Source organism: Lactuca sativa, chromosome 1 (genome assembly GCF_002870075.4).
Source record: "Lactuca sativa cultivar Salinas chromosome 1, Lsat_Salinas_v11, whole genome shotgun sequence".
NCBI lineage: Eukaryota > Viridiplantae > Streptophyta > Magnoliopsida > Asterales > Asteraceae > Lactuca > Lactuca sativa.
The window spans coordinates 58398583-58417093 of NC_056623.2; the positions used below are offsets into that span (position 1 = coordinate 58398583).

The following is an 18511-nucleotide window of genomic DNA, read 5'->3' on the forward strand; positions in this document are numbered from 1 at the left end:
GGAGCCGAAGATTACAACCTTAATTTTAATTTGGTACAATTGACTATGTTTTTAATTATTGAATTTTCACGTTTGATTTTAGCCATGAGTAGCTGAATCTAGCTACTCCTATTTAGCTAGATGAAACTTGAACTCATGGATTAGTTAATTGATGATGGATTTTTTTTTTTCTAGTTAGTTATATGCTTGTGTTTGATTGTTAATATCTAGCATGTTAGAATTTGATACTTAAATTGTTTAAATTCATGTTCTGTGTAACTTAGTGAATATTAAATTGCATGAACTTGAACCCTAGTAATTTAGTGAACATTGAATTGCTAGAGCTAGGATCGACAAAATCTAAGTTAAGTGATTAATGTATTAAAATTTAGTTGTGATGGAGAACATATATTGTGACTGCAATAGTGTTTGTTTAAATCAATCTTTCATAGCTCCAATCATAATTAATAATTTATTATGTGTTAAACAGGGGTGCAAACGAGTCAAGCTACTCGCGAGCTACTCGAGATCAGATCGTTAAAAGCTCGACTCGAAACCGATTTTAAACGAGCCCGAGCCGAGCTCGAGCTTAATATTAAGCTTGTTTATTAAACGAGCTCGAGCTCAAGCCTATGTTACAAAGCTCGATTAGGCTCGCGAGTCTAAACGAGCCTTTATATAATATTATTTATTATTATTTATATATATTAAAATAAAAACATATTAGGGGAATTATGAATTTCGGGTATTAGCTAACGAGCTTTTTAACGAGCTCGAGCCGAGCTTAAGCTTATTTAGGCACGCCCGATAAAAACGAGTCGAGCCCGAGCCCGAACCGAGCTTGTATAACTCTTTACGAGCTCGATCCGAGCTCAGTAAAAGAAAGCTCGAATCGAGCCGAGCTCGAGCTCGAGCCTCATATAACTTAAACGAGCCCGAGCCGAGCCGAGCCTGGTCGGGCTTGGGCTCAGGCTCGGCTCGTTTGCACCCGTAGTGTTAAATTATGTGTGACTATGCATATCTCAACATGACACTACTACAAAACAAGTCTAATGCAACCTTTTAACAATAATTGCATTTGATTAGAAAAAAAATATTTCGTTCAAGAAAAAGGTTGCATTAAAAGATCTCATGCAACCCTTTTTCTAGAAAGTTCAAATTTTACTAAAAATTATAACTTTTATTTAAAAAGTTACATTATTAAAACCTGAATGCAACCTTAATATAAAAAGTTACATAATTAGATTATTTATAATCATGCAATATAAACTAAAGAATATAATTAATTAAAAATTACTTATAATATAAATCTATATATACGTAATATGGAAGAAAATTACTGAATAATTAAATTTATATTTTTTATAAATATATTTTCCTTCAATTATTTAGAAAAACCATTTATAATTACTTTCTTGGTTTCAATATTCCCTCTCATTTTCCTCGTAATAATCTATAAAATTTATTTCCCTCCATGACATATTTTTCAATTTTGACTTTTCAACCTATTGTAATTTGTACGTAACCTAAGTCACTGTTATCCCACTGAAGGGCGACATCGTCAGCTAGGGCGCCGTTCATCTCCTTCCTAGAGTTGTCGGTCATCTCTTTCCCAGTGGCTCAGTTCATCGCGTAGGGTGACGTCCATCTTCACACCGGTTTTACGAATTCATGGCAAGGAGCAAGATAGGTAATAGTAACTTCACTTCTTTGTTCTCATTCATATCGATCCTTTTGTAAACGTTTCGCACCATAAGTAACTATTATGGAGCACAAAGAAGATGATTCCTCTATTAGTCATAATTGCCAACGTTGTTTATTGGGCATACTCTGCAGAAATTTAGCATCATAAGTAACCATCATAGATTATTAATCAGAAATAAGACGAATCCTGTATTAGGAACAATACCCACCGTTGTGTACATATTGGGAACAATTCTCAGAAATTGCCAAAAGAGAATGTCATGTTTTTTTTTTTTTTCTGCTTGTGATAGCCACCCATAATACAATGCTAATATTGGGTACACTTTTCAACTTACAGTGCCTTAAAAAGAAAAGAAAGAAAGAAAGAGTAGTACAATGTATTTAAAAAGAAAAAAATAATGATAATACAATGCTAATATTGGGTACTAGAAGACCAAATTACAGAAATGGTCTCTGTGTTGATTTTTTTTTTTGGTAGAAATGGTTGCTATGCTGGACAAATTTATAGTAATGGTCCACGTATAAGATGAAGTTACAGAAATGATCCCTGTGGTTCCTCTATAATACCAAATTACATAAATGGTACCTTTTCTAGATAATTACAGTAATGGTCCCTATGTTGAATTTTTTTAGAAATGGTCCATTTGCTAGACAAAATTACATAGATGGTACCTTTGCTAGACAATTTTACAGTAATAGTCCCTTTGTTGAAATTCCTTTACATAAATGGTCCTTGTCTTAGAAAGAATTATAGAAATGCTCCCTGTGCTCAGTAATGGTACCTATTTAAGATGAAGTTATTGAAATGGTCCATTGGTTCCTCTATAATACCAAATTACATAAATGGTACCTTTTCTAGATATAATTACAGTAATGGTCCTTGTGTTGAATTTTTTGTAGAAATAGTCCCTGTGCTAGACAGAATTCCAGTAAAGGTCCATTTGTTGAATTTCCTTTATAGAAATGGTCTTTGTTTTAGAAAGAGTTACAGAACTGCTCCCTATGCTCAGTAATGGTACCTATTTAAGATGAAGTTTCAGAAATGGTCCTCGTGGTTTGTCTATAAGACAAAATTACAGAATGGTCCATGTGTTGATTTTTTTTCTTATCAGGTGTTAATAATGACACTAACAATGGATTGCTGTGAGATTAAACAACTGAAAATTTTCTACATAACTATTTTGACTTTGAGTAGGTTAGTAATGGGAAAACAAAGCAAGCAAGATAAAAGTTCACATACACAAATGAATGATTATGAAAAGAACATACATTTGAGGGTTCAAGAACTAAGCAAGACTATGGGATTTGGGCGTTAAGAGCATTGCAAAGTCTTTGACAAGTTTGGTATAAAGTAAAAAAACAAAGAAAAAAGAAAGTGAAACCACATCTATAGATGGCAAGAGATTCAAGAGGACCATGAAAGAAAAAAGGCAGATATTAACAACCAATGAAAAAACTTTGAATCCATAATGTAGAGATTTATGAAACAACTACCTGAAAAAGGTCGAGAGTTTCTAAAATGAATTCTCGTCTATGTTTGGTACACATATAGGAGGCGTTTTGTACTTTTTGTGATTATAATTAACAACTTTTGTTAACTTTGATTTATGGTTATTATTTTGAATTTGGATATATGTCAAAGTATACCATAAAGTTATTTATGATATTAATTTTATTAATGTTATCGTCCAATTGTAATAATAATGTATATTTGTAGCAATGTAGAAACAGTATCATGCTACGAATGTAATAAAACACACAGTGTCTCTATCACTAGAAGCATGAGAATTAGCATTTGAAAAATCAAAAAATAAGGTTGCATTTGAGTGTAAACAAGGTTGCATTTTTTTGAATTGAAAATGTAAAAAATGTTGCATAAACTTTAGAAAAAGGTTGCACTTCTTAAAAAAAATATAATAAAGGTTGCATTTGATTGTAGAAAAAGTTGCATTTAAGTGTAAAAATAGTTGCATTTGAGCATAAAAAAGTTGCTTTTGCATACAAAAAAGGATGCATCGAAATAATATTTGCAACTTTTTCTAAAAGGGTTGCATTTTCTAATAAAAAGGTTGCTTTAGGTCTAATGTAACTTTACCTAATGCAACCTTGGGTAAAAGGTTGCTTTAGGCATAATGCAACTTTTTCAAGGTTTAATGCAACTTTTTAGCGAGGTTGCATTAGCTTCATTTTGTTGTAGTGATTAATTCAAAATTAGTAAATTTGGACTTGAATTGCTAATAATATATTAACTGGTAACCAAATTGAATTATCCATAATTAATAGCTAACCATTGAGGAAAAGTGGATTCAACTAAACAGGAGTGTTTTTAGTCATTGATTGAATTTAATAATTAGGAGAGTAAGTTTGTCTGAACTTGTAAAATTAGATAAAAACCAATTTACTTTTGCTTGTTTTAGGTTAATTTATGGTAGATAAATTAGTTAGATTAATTCATTCCTTAAGATCGATACCAGACTTACCTAAACTATTCTATAATTTGACTAGGTACACTGCTTAGGTGCATTTTAGCTAGTTAAGTTTGTTAGGTTATAAATTTAAAACTAGTAGTTACTTTTGTGCACATCAGAGATATTGAATAGATCGATAATGCAAATGTGTGTTTAGCAGGATATGACCGAATATTGGTATGACACCAATGGTTGAGACTTATGGTAAAAGTCTCCCTTGTTTTCAGGTGCAGGGTTATCAACCTCAGATAATGCTCAAAGGTTCCATTTCTCTGGTATTAGTCAGATAACTCCGGTTTGGAGGGGTTTTTTCGATTCGGGTTGCAGATTGGAGTCATTATAGTTGTGTTGGAATAATTTATTTTATCTGGAAGTCATACATGGTGTCAGGTTTTGGATTTTGGGCAGAGTTGTGATGGTTACTCTTCATTGGTTAAAATTTAGTAGGACAAGGTTTGCTTCTTTTTAAGGGTAAGTGATTACTATTAAGAATGGGCATTGATGGTAATGTTAGGAGGCAGTCATTTGTATGAGATGGCTTATCTGTCCTAATCAGAATTTAGGAAGTTTGGACAGAATCGAATGGTGTGGTAGAGGGAATAGTAGGGAATGATTTTGAGGAAGAAATATAATGTAAGTGGGGGAGAGTTGTAACATCCGTTTTCCAGGATGGATCAATTTAGGGTTTTAAGGAGTCAGAAGGTTGATTTTTAGAGAAAATCGAGTGTCACGACGTGACCAGCAAAATACGAGATGTGCGTTTCAGAATCATCATCAGGACGTGAGACCCGCTGCAGCCCAAGCCCATAACCTTGTAAGGTTTCCTTTGTATTTAAACCCCTCTAAGTCAATTTTAGGGTTCATTATCAGCCTCCATTACCCTTTTACATCAGAAAAATGTAACCCTAATTCTCTTGGTGATTCTTGGCTTTTTGGAGCGTTTGTTAGCTTGAAGAAGAAGAGAATAAGGAGAAGAAGGTGTCCTAGTGGTGGCGTTTTCAAGGAAGCATCACCATCATCATCTCATAGTTCTCTTGGACCTTTGTAAGTGTCAAAGGATCAAACTTTATTGCATTATATGGCTAGATCTAGGTCTTTGTCCCATTTCTTCATGATTAAGCAAGTTTGCATGGAGAAGATCCATAAAGTTAGCAACTATATGCATTCTAAGGGTCCTTTGAGCATCATAAAGTCCAGATATGGAAATTGGTGAAGTATTAGAGTCATACATGAGAGTTTGGTGCCATTTTTCTACTTTTGACCTAGAATGGATGGAGGATATGCATGAAGCTTGCATGCCCATAAATTAATCATTTTTATGGACCTTTGGAGTCCCCTTTAGCTTCTCGAAAAGTTAGAGTGAAAGACTTAATGGATTAAGGACTTAATTTTTTGGATTGTTGCTTCATAATGTAGTCACGATGTGACAATCAGGGTGTCACGCATTGACCATGAAAGAACCCATAATTTGGTGTGTCTTTTGGGCTCACAACATGACAGAGCAATGTTCACGCCGTGAGGTCGGCCTAATGAGATGTTTGTGATTGAGTTGGCTGATTTGGAGCGAGTCAAGTGGGAATCAGGTCAAGTGTCCCCTCACGACGTGACCAAGGCCTGGTCACGGCGTGAGACTCAATGGTAGACAATGTGGGCTGTTGAATTTGACTTGACCGTTGACTTTTGGCATAGGTTGACCTGTGGTTAAATTTCTGTTTTTAGAAGGTAGACTTACGGTTTAACTTATGTGGATGGTTAAGATGTGTTTACCACCCATCGTTTGGTAGTAAGTGTTGTTAGTTGTGGTTGGTGTGATATTGAGTTGAGTTTTACTCGGCTTTGTGACTCAGGTTAGTCTCTTCATTGTACTCATAGGTCGAAGGCACAAATGTCGGCCCACTAGATTATGTTTGTAGGATGCAAGTTATCTTTGTGACTCTCGCACATGTATGTATGTTTTACATGGACGGGGCCTGTTATGCTATGGTCGGTGCCCATATGCAGTCTGGTCGGGGCCTGTTATATATCATTTTGGGCGGGGGCCCGTTATGCTGTGGGCGGGGCTCGTATGTAGTTTGGTTGGGCCCGTTGTGCTGTGGGTGGGGCCCGTATGCAATTGTGGCAGGGCTCGTTTATATGTACGTTGTATGTGGTATTTTGTGGAACTTACTAAGCTTTGTGCTTACAGTTTGTGGTTTAACATTTTTTAGGTACTTCTAGTTCCAAAGGGAATGACCTGACTTGACTACATAACATTCCCCAAAGTTTTCCGCATTGGCTATTTGTAATTTTTACTCTGATGTTTAAATGATATATTCACCTTGACTAGTTTTGGAACAACTCATTTGTATGGATTTTTTGTTTTAAAAATAGAAATATTACTTGGAATTTTTGGCACGTTACACATTAATTATATGAGGAAGTTATGATTTTTCAAAGTTTCATGTTCTACCTGACACATCAATAAGTGTCATAAAAAGTGAAATGGAGATTGGTTACTTTTTAGCCAAAGCAATCTAAATGAGAATTGATGTAATCTATAAAGAACGTCGAGAACAGAGTTCGTATGAAGAAGTTATGAATTCCGCAAAGCCTTTTACAGTGTAACCTTCATAGAATGTAAAACAAAAATATAATGTGAATTAGCCAATAGTCTAAATGAAAGTTGTTGTAGTCCTCGATACGAAACCCGGGATATAAAAAAACACCAAAAACGGAGCTTGTATGCGAAAAATATAATTTTCGAAGATTTGAGATTTAACCCGATAACAATGACTTGGCATGTCCAGAGCGCGCCACGTGGTCTGAGAACGGATGCATTCATCTAGCGACTCAATGACGTGGATGAACAAGCACCTTCCACGTGGTAGAAGTTGAGAGGGGTACACATTAAGGCGCGACACACCCTACTCAACCAGCTATAAATAGGAGTCAAATTTAACCCATTTTCTCACACCAAACTCTCCATTCTCTCTGGAAAACCTTCCCCTACTCCGATTCCGACCTTCCCGAGTTTCCATCTACTTTAGCGAGGCGTTGGAGCGTCAGAGAGCCCAATAAAAAGAAGTTTTCGGAGTCAAAGTTATGCCCATGACTTTCCGAACTTTCTCCAAAAATTCTTGTAATGACTAGTTTAAGCTTATGTTTCTTTATCAATGTTGACATCCGAAGTTTTTAATATTAATGAAAAATATTTCTTTGAAAATGTCTTTGATTTCATCTTGCAATCAAAATGTTTCGGGATAATTTATGAACTAATATATTCTTTTAAATCATAATTTGTTTTAATAAAGCGTAAAGAAAAAGTTTTATTTGACCACAAAAATTGCGGATGCCACACTCCTAAAGGAAAAAATTCCATGGATTGTCTTCATTGGCCTTCATATGGGATTTAGGTCCGACTTTTAACATAAGTATGTTGCTATTATCATTGTTGCTTATATAGTTATATGTGCTCCTTTTAGTTGTCCTACTCTACACTTTAAATTTTGTAATCTGTTTATTCTTACTGTGATCTTGCATTTATATTGTGATCTTTCGTTTATTCATGTTGGGATTACACTAGATACAATCCTTCATATGCAAAACTAAGGGTACGTATGGGGCGGTTTGGTTCGGTTATTGGTCAAAATCGAATCATAACCACTACAATTGGTTAATGTATTTCGATAACCATTGGGTAGCGGTTAATATTGGATTTGGTTAATGGTTATAGTTAATAGTTAATATCGGTTAACCAAAATGGTCCATGATGATATAAAAATAAAAATATTTTTCTATAAAAATTGAAAAACGTAAAATGTATTGTTATAAAAGTTGAAAATTGATAGAAGATCACTTACCATATCTAACTCAAAAAAATGTCAGTTAATTCCTAATATAATTACATACCATATATTTAAAATTATATTACATTAAAAGCATGTATTAATATTATTGGTTCGATTCGGTTTATAATGGTTTTGTTTTAAATGAAAACCATAACCGGACTATAGTATTCGATTAATCAAAATTAGAAACTGAACCTTATATTTTAGTAATGGTACTTCGGTTATATCGGTTAATTTGGTTATGGTTCGGTTTTTCGATTAATACTCTCACCCCTATTAGGGGTGTGTATAAGGCAATTTGGTTCGGTTATTAGTCAAAACCGAACCATAACCACTACGATTGGTTAATGTATTTCAATAATCATTAGGTAGTGGTTAATATTTGATTTTATCAATAGTTTTAATCGGTTAACCAAAATGGTCAAATGTGACATAAAAATAAAAATAAAATTTCTATAAAAATTGAAAAACGTAAAGTGTATCATAAAAGGTGAATATTGATAGAATATTACTTATCATATATAACTCAAAATGACTTTTCAGTTAGTTTCTAATATAATTACATACCGTATATTTAAAATTATATTACACTAAAAACATTTATTAATATTGTTGGTTCGATTTGGTTTATAATGGTTCGGTTTAGATGAAAAAAGGAATAAAGAAATGTATTAATTGCACCTTACTATTACATTTATTATATTTAATACTATATATATATATATATATATATATATATATATATATATATATATATATATATATATATATATATATAAGTATTTTGTGGATTTTTTAATTTTAAAAATTGAAAAACCATAGAAATTGACATGTGGATATTATATATTTCAAAAATATCATAAAATGACAAGTGTCAAAACTCATGAGAGATTGACAAGTGACAAAATTATTTTCATTTATTAGGAAGGATAAGGTATGAGTCAAAATTTTAAAAGGATAAAATATATTTTTATAATCAATATAAGTTTGGGAAAAAAAAGTATATTACTGAAATATTATTTTTGGTATTAAAAATAATGTAATGTGTTGGATATGAAACATTATTTTCCCAAAATATTAAACTATTTTGCTCCAAGAAATGTTGTAATGGATTGGATGGTCTAAGGGGTTATTTCTTTGTGACTTAATATGTTAAGCACTTACTCTGGATACTAATAATTACTCATTCAACCACTTTACCCATAAATGACTTAATGGGGGGAAACACCCCTAAGACGGTTTAATATCTTAACAACAAAACTAATGGTTTAATAATTGGATCAAGTTTGTTCCTATAAAAGTCAACTTGTTTGGCGATTAGTTCTTAATAAAAAAATCTTCCTACTCGAGTGAACTTGAATAAAAGAGGATTGATGTTGACTCAACTCTATGTCCTATTTGTTATAACCATTTAGAAAATGCCGATATTCTTCGGTTGTGATTTGACTCGTGGATAAGGAAAAGAATGCGGTTTTTGATAAACATGGATATTTCTTATTTTTCAAACATCACATATATGTTTCAATGGATTGATTTACATATGGTGGTCCACTTCAAACAAAAACTTTTGGAATATATTTTTTTTACACTTCTTTGGGGTTTTTGGTCTTACAGAAAGTTATGGTTCTCCAAAATCAACAATATAGAAAAGCTTCCATGTTTGATAATATTGTAGCTTTTGGTTTTCAATGGTTTTGCCATAGAAATACTAATGGAGCGCAGGAGTCAAAAACCTAATCATGTAATTTTGAATTATGTTGCTCTTTTTTGCTAGCATTTAGTTAGTTTTTTATGTAAAATTTCTACTGTTCAAATATATATATATATATATATATATATATATATATATATATATATATATATATATATATATATATATATATAATAAAAAAACTAATAAAATGTAAAATTAAGCTATGCTTTTGTACCTTGGCACTGGATGTGAGTCCTCTAATTGCTATTTTCCCAAGATCAAGTTGTATTGAGATATATAGTGGCATGAGTCAAAGCCACATCTGAGTTTTGTAATGCTTCCGTAATAGAATTCAATACCTTAAAAAACAAGTGCATCCATAACATCCAAGCTTCTGGTCTAATAAAAAAGTAGCTCGTGTCCAATTAAAAGGCAAAAAACATTATAATGTAGATGAGTTTGAGCCATCAAAAGAAATCACATCATCACACGTGGACATGTGGTTCATGATATGCAAATATTGATCAAGACTAATTGATTAATGGACTAGATCGTTGTCTAAAGATCGTGTTTAAGCTAAAGGTTGCAATTGCTGTTCGAGATGTGTAGCAAGCTTGATACACATGGTCACATTGTACCATGGTCAACATGGTGTTTGTCTAATAAATATGCAATATATTATATCTTGCACTTGTATTTAGAGAATGATTTGAACTTGTTATTAACTAGTCACTGAACTTAGAGAATGATTTGAACTTGTTATTAACTAGTCACTGAACTTAGAGAATGATTTGAACTTGTTATTAACTTGTCACTGAACTTAAACATAGCAATGGATGAATTGAGGAAAGTGGTCCATATCTATTAAGGATGAGATTTAACCAACTATCTTGCATTGCATGTTTTAATTTTGTTGAAGTTGGTATGAAGAATTGATTTGACATCTTTTGTTGTAAATTCGTAGTAATATTTTGATTGATACGAATAAATCTTTTCTCTCAACTTCATGTTTGTGATTAGGTTACTATTTTTATAATTTGACCACTAATATACCAAAAAGTGAGACCTTACAAATTTGTATGGTATTTTGCAGAAACTTTAAGTATTTTTATATAAGCCGAAGACTTTTAAAAACAATAGTTTTTTTATATAGATTTTTGGTCCATACCTTATTCTACAGATGTAAATATATACTACAAACATTTTATCTCTTCAAAAAAAAAAACACCACCTTATATTTAATGTTGGAGATTAAAATTAAAAAAAGAAAAAGTTGGTCAAGAACTAATAATGTTTTAAATGTCCAAAAGGAGTAAAATAGGAGATATTGAATTAAATGATTACTAATATAAACTAAAAAAACATTTATGAAAATGGTTAATAATTTAGAGGTGACCAAAAACTGAAAAACAAAAAAATAACCTAAAAAACTAAGGTTGAAAAATCGAAATCGAACAAAAAAAAAAAAACAATGATGCGGTTTTAAATTTTCAAAAAAACGATATAATTCGACATAGGGGAAAATGACATAAAAGCCTTAAAGTTTTCATAAAAATGTCGGTTTTACCCTTGGACGTATTTTAGGTCCAGTAAAGCCTGAAGTTTTGTTTAATTTGTTCATTTTTACCCGTATAGCTGGTTTCCAGGTAACCTATCGGTTACCTAATGCTAATAAAGCTCTTAAATTTTCAAAATGTTCGGATTTACCCTTAAGTTTTTAAAAAATGTTCGGATTTACCCTTACCTTGATTTTTATTTTGATTATTTTGATTATTATTATTATTATTATTATTATTATTATTATTATTATTATTATTATTTCGTATTTTTAATACATTTTAATGTATAAAAGTATTTTATACATACATTTTTAAATGTATACAAATATTTTTATTAATATAAGATATTTTTAAAAATATATATACTTGTATTTGGTATTTATATATATTTGAATTACCATGTATTCCATTAAAAACGTATTTATATATTAAAAAAGTATTTATTTGTATACAATAGGTATAAATATATATTTATTTCATTTAAAAATATATTTATATTAGTAAAAATATTTCCATACATTTAAAAATGTATGTATAAAATATTTTTATACATTTAAAAATGTATTAAAAATTCATAATAATAATAATAATAATAATAATAATAATAATAATAATAATAATAATAATCAAAATAAAAATCAATGTAAGGGTAAATTCGAACATTTTTGAAAAACTTAATGGTAAATTCGAACATTTTTGAAAATTCAAGGGCTTTACTGGCATTAGGTAACCGGTAGGTTACCTGAAAACCGGCTATAAGGATAAAAATGAACAAATTAATCAAAACTTCGGGCTTTACTGGACCTAAGTCACGTCCAAGGGTAAAACCGACATTTTTGTAAAAACTTAAGGGCTTTTATGTCATTTTCCCTTCGATATAAGTCGTTTTTGATAGAAGCCCGATTTGAGATGACTATTCTACCAAGAAATAAGAGAGGGGATTGAAACAATCTTCTAATATCAATTATAGCCACTCACCAACAATGCAATTGTACTTGAATAAAACATGCAGTGAAAAAGCTAGAAAGTAAGACTATGTGGTCAATGACCTTATGAAGTTCCCAACTTTATGACTTTCCTACATGCAATTATACTTCAAATCCAAGATCCAGAGGCATACTAGGGTCATAAAGTTCCCAACTTTATGACTTTCCACATCCAAACAGTCCTTAATGTAAGGTCTTAATCCATTAAGACCTTCTACAAGAAGCATGGATCCAAACTAGCTAAAGGGACATCATTTTTATGGCTTAGAACACTTCCTAGGGTCTGAAAGGACAATCCAAAATATCCAAAACCAAACATGCATAGAAATGGGACTTTTGAGACAAAAACAACATCATAAAGCTACCAAAATGAGATCCAAACAAAGAAAGTGATATTGCCATATTTATACATGTTTTTAGGCAATATTTAAGTACATTTTACATATATTTTGGTTATTTGAATAGAATAATGGTACTTATAAGGTTAAAATATATTTTGCAGCCAAAAAGAGGACATTTTGAAGGAAAGAGACTAAAAGCGTTAAAAAATGGAACTTTGGAGGTTGAAGGCTTGAAAGACAAGAAAATCAGAAAAATGCGTACTCACGAGGTGAGAGTTAGAAGACTCACAAGGTGAGTATGGCCTTCTAAAAGATAAACATTGCGGATCGGGAATCCGTGTTGTATACAAATATTTACGTATTCACGAGGTGAATATTGAAAATCCACGAGGTGAATCGGGCAAAATTCAAAACTATATATATCCTTGATCCCTACGACTTTGGAAGGTTGGCTGGCTTAGAGAGATTCCAGAAGTCGAAAATCAGAGAGAAAGAAGGCCTGGAAGTTGGTTTTAACACCAAGGAAGAAGAAGTTCATAAATCGATTCATAGTTTGGTACCTTTAAACATACTTCTAATTATGGATTGTGTACAGTCCTGTCTTCGCCTTCCCATAACAACTGATGATACCTGAAACAATAAACAACTGGGTAAACATAAAGCTTACTGAGTTTGCCTCAAAATACCCCATACGAATGATCATACATGCATGCATAACGACCACTCTCCGGGCCTTCGGACTGACTGGACCGCCTCACAGGCCTTCAATCCTTAAGGGCACTCTATAGATGATGACCAAAAAGCACAAATAACATATAGTTCTATAGATTATTACAGCAAAGCAACATACTTAATACCAGGAGACAGATTTAACAGATCACTACAACATATCAACATACTTGATACCAGAACACAGATCTAATAGACCACTACAGCATAGCAACATACTAACTATCAACAATCCAAGGAATGCATGGCCGTATATACTCAGTGGTGAGATAGTCACCCGGACAAGTGATCCTACTCTAGAACCACAACCAAACAAGGAACATGTAAGAGAGCTTAGATCAAGAGTCCTCAGTCTATCCTACGTGACTATATACAGTCCCTAAGGCATGCCTCTACTAACAGATAACCAAAACTGGTGGGCCGACATTGGTGCTTTCAACCCACGATACAATGAGGCAAAACTCACCTCGATATGTGTGTAGGTAACCACCGCAGCAATGAAGAACTCTGTCAGCTTCAACTCACTTCCAATCACCTACAGGAAGATACTTGAGTCGATCCCCGATTACAAGTCATAGTCACTTGCAATAGTAACTATTTCACATGAAATGCCGATTAGGGCTCCACATAAAATGATGATTAGGGTTTAAGTAAGGACACTTAACCCATTAAGAACTTAATCACCTAAGGGTAGGACTGATTAAGGTTTCCTGATTTGATGTGCCTTGATTTTAAGGTTTGGAGATTTAGATTAGTGGTTTGATTTTGAGGTTTTCAATTTTCGATTTTCAGGTTTAGTTTTCATATTTTAGTTAAATTTGGTTTGGTGTTGGTTACGGGTGGTTATTGGAGGTAGAGCATGGTGGTTGTTGAAAATAGAACATGGTGGTTATTGGATGTGATTCCAAAATTTAGAAAGAATACATAGAGAGAGAGAGAGAGAGAGAGAGAGAGTCAAAGATGACTTGATATAAGGGATGACCGGAAGAAAAGGTGGTTGGTGGTCGGACATGATATGTAGACCTGGCAATGGGCGGGTTTGGAGCGAATCCACCTTAATCCAAACCCTTTTAACAAATTCCAAAACCCGCTCCGTAACCCGCAGGGTTTTGAATAATCAAACCCATATCCTTATCCACCGAATCAGCAGATATCCAAACCCGCCCCGTAACCCATAGGTTTTTTGAATAATCAAACTCATTTTACTTAAATCATAAAATCACATTTGTTAAATAAAACAAATGTTTATTTAGAAAACACATTATGTATTCGAAGAGTTTCGATTGAAATTAAAATCATTATTGTAGTTACTTCCGATTGACTTTTGACCATCGATTACATTGATAGAGAATAGCAATTGCAAACTTTCTTCTGATTGATAAATGAATTTATTGATTTATAAATGAAATTGGTGATTATATGATGAAATATAAATGAAATGACATCATGATTATTGGGAGAACACTGGAAGTCTAGAAGTTGAGTCATCGAGTCGTATGTAAAAACAGTTTAGTCTTTGGCCTTTTCGCTTTGGACTTTTGATTAGAATTTAAAGTAAAACTTAGACAGTATAAAATATAAATGTATAATTCTAAAATTTATATGAGGCGGGTTATAAATGGAGCGGATCAGTGATAATCCATACCTGACCTTATTAATAAAAGAGTTAGCGGGTATGGGTCGTTAACGGGTAAATGGATCAAAAACTATGCTCCAAACCGGTATAATTGTTAAGGGTTTGGATCGGATCAGGGTCAAAACTCGCTCCATTGTCAGGCCTAATGATATGTACTGAAATTGTTGACCAACATTGTCTAAGAATTATAAATAATAGGTAATTTCTAAAAAATGAGAAAGGAATAGATAAGGGTAATATACTCAAGTGTAGGGATGAAGCATACAACAAAATCACAACTCAGGCACGGTCGAAGTGAATTTTTGAAAAAAAAAAGATTGAACGTTCATTTTGACAGATGCATGAAAGACTAATTATGTAATTTACTCTTGAATTAATGTTGTAATATAATTTTATTTATGATAATGTTAAATCAAACTCATTCAACACACAAATTTCTTGATATATACCCACAACCACCGATTCAGTGATTCCCGCCTCTAGCGTTACAATTTGTTGGTCAAGGGGATGAATTAACAAATATTCCTTAAGCAATAACTTTTGTAGTTTTGACATGATTTGGAGGGCTTCTTTTGTGCATATTCAATAGTCACGAATCTTCGTTGCCGTTGTTTGGATTCCGTTACGTTCGGTTGAGTTGGATTAATCTTCTTTTTTGAAATATTTGATTTTGAAAACTTTCCATATATTGTTTTTAGAGTTTGATTTGCTTTCTATTTTCTTTATTATAAATAGGGGTTAATGTTTTGTATTCTTTCATTCACAACATACAAGTATTAGAGTATTTCCCCTGTTTCCATCAACGATAAACACTCTGTTCTGCTCTCTAAATTCTTGTAAACTCTATACTTCCGATCATCTCACCGCCGCAATGTCACCGTCATCGTCATGGTCAAGGACAGTCGTTTTGATGAGCTCCGACGGAGAAACGTTTGAGATTTACGAAGCAGAGGCACAGCCATTACTAGCAATAAAAAATTTGATAAAACCCGATTGCAATAAAACCTGCATCTCTATCGCCGATGTCACCAGAAACACCCTCGCCATGATCATCAACTACTGCCGGATGCACGCCGAATTCGCCGACAACGATGACCTTCTAACGTCGTTCGACAGGATGTTCCTTGACGTAGATGATGCGACTCTACATGATCTGAAAGACGCCATTTTATTTCTGAATATCCGGAGCTTGATTCCTTTGATAAATCAAGCTCTCGCTAACAGGAAAATCAAGGCTAACTCTAAGGAATACATCTGCGATACTGAAAGATTCAAGATCAAGAGCAACATCTCGCAGGAGGAGGAACCGGAGGTCCGCTGTGAAAATACATGGCATTTTGATAAAAGTAAAACCTTATAGAACTGTTCACTATTTGGATAAAACCGAATTGTCCAATTGGACAATTTGGATTGGACTATTTGGTTCGGATATTCGGATTTTTGGATTGGTTTTTAGCAAAACCGAATTATTATTTTGGATTTCGGATTGGTTTTAGTTTATAAAATAAAAACCGAATAGTCCAAAAAAACCAAATTACAATTTATTATTTTGTTCTTTTTAATATATATCTTTAATAAATTATAAACTTACTAAATTATTCTTTTAATATATTAAAAATTTTCATCTATTATAATATTATAATATGTACTTCTTATCAAAAAAATTGTCTATAAAATAGTAAACTATAATATATTTTTCTTTATAGTTATTTATAAGTTTTAGTTCACAACTAAATAAACAATATTTTTTAGTTTATACTATAGAGTAAGTTAATACTTAAGTTATATATTTGTTAAAATGTCTTGATTCTTGAAAACCGAATTGTAAAAAACGATAATTTGGTTGGATCGGATTAGATTTGAATTTAGTTTGGACTATATGGATCTATGTCTTGAAAACCGAAATTAATTTGGATTCACATGATCGGATCGGATTAAACTGATCCATCCAAATGAACACTCCTAACCCCATCTACGTTAAGGAAGCGGAGAACCACCGTGAAACCAGATTTCGAGTGATTTTTTTTTTCTTTATGCACCATTCTTCGATAGAAAATTTGATGTTTTAGTTTATTTTATTTTTATTGGTTTCGAATTCAAGAAAATTTTTGTTTTACTTTTATTTTCTTTAACATTTTAACAAAGTTTTGTTTGAGAATAGAGTTTAGGAGTAATGTGGTGCAATTTTCTATTAAGATTGAAACTAAAACAAAAATTGTCGGTTTTTAATTTGAAAAACCAAATATTCACGTTTTTGTTTTGGTATTCTTCTAAACCATTGGAAATATGAGGATGACCTTAAATCTTGACGCATAATTTTGAACTAAAACAATGGAGAAGTGGCGTGGATGTGTTGTATAATTCGCTTCTTATTGTCCATGTCATCTTTAATTGTCCATGTCATCTTTAATGTTTTCTTTTGAAACTAAAACTTATAGTGGCGCCATATTTTTAAAGTTCCGGTTAAATGGTTTCATTATTTGGTTTATAAATTAAAGAATAAATGAAAAATTGGTCTCTGTTGCTTGAAAAAAATTATGGATGAAGTCCCAATTTTTTTTTAACTTGCTAGTTCAAAATAAAATTTTTTTTTTTTGGATTTAGTTTTGACCAACATGAAAAGACGCTTTTACCCTTCTTATATATTTTTCCTTTTTTCTATATTTATTTTAATATGTTTAATTATTCATTTTTGGGGAGGAACAAAGTCGATTTATATATATATATATATATATATATATATATATATATATATATATATATATATATATATATATATATATATAGAATGCAAAAAATGATCTAATCTTCAACAGGAGATGCTTTTTCTATTTCAATAATTGTAGATGGTATTACTTCTATGTTTAATGTTTGAGGAAAATATAAGGGTGAAAATGTTCAAATCCCTTGGGTATATTGGTGTCAACCTCTCCTCAACTTTGTATAAACTCTTTGGGAAAAAGTGTTAAAAAACCTAACAAAGTTCCCAAAATATATAAAACAGACCATTGTTTTCTTTTTAGTACACAAAATACTATTAAAGTATATTTTTTGTATACAGAATACCAACGAACTACATATGTGTTATAAAATCTTGTGTTAACAGATTACTTCAGGTAAACAAAAAGATAACTTAAAAGCGTAATGAAGTTTCCAAAATATTCAAAAAATATCATTGTTTTTTTTAGTATAAAAATACTATTGAAGTATACCATTTTTACAAAGAATACCAACGAAGTGCACATTTTAGTACAAAAATACGATTGAAGTTTCCAAAATGTTCAAAAAAATATCATTGTTGTTTTTTCAGAGCACCTTCCATTAACTTTATTGTTTTCAAATTATGTAAAACACAGTCATCAGAGATTATTCACTGTCGTACCAGTTCATAACATTTGTGTACTCTCTTTCATTCCCTCACTAGTTCAGTTTGTATCTAAATACAATCATAAAAAAGACATAACTAAGAATTCATCAATTAGGATGCAAGTCGTTCAAACACTCCAACACATGTGTTTCTCTCTCTACTTTGACTACAAATCATCATCAAATCAGCCACATGACGCTGAGTGTTCCTCGTCATTCTACT

At 32.0% G+C, this 18511-nt stretch overlaps 1 protein-coding gene across 1 annotated transcript; it reads left to right on the forward strand.

Moving 5' to 3' along the window:
• The first annotated feature begins 15793 nt into the window (after window positions 1-15793).
• Window positions 15794-16282, forward strand: LOC111889601 (SKP1-like protein 14). The gene has a single exon (XM_023885746.1). It carries the CDS (start codon window positions 15794-15796, stop codon window positions 16280-16282), a length of 489 nt encoding a protein of 162 aa, XP_023741514.1.
• Window positions 16283-18511: the final 2229 nt, after the last annotated feature.

Bases quoted from the DNA above. Each gene is read 5' to 3' on its own strand.
- LOC111889601 (XM_023885746.1), top strand. From the start codon at position 15,794: ATGTCACCGTCATCGTCATGGTCAAGGACAGTCGTTTTGATGAGCTCC.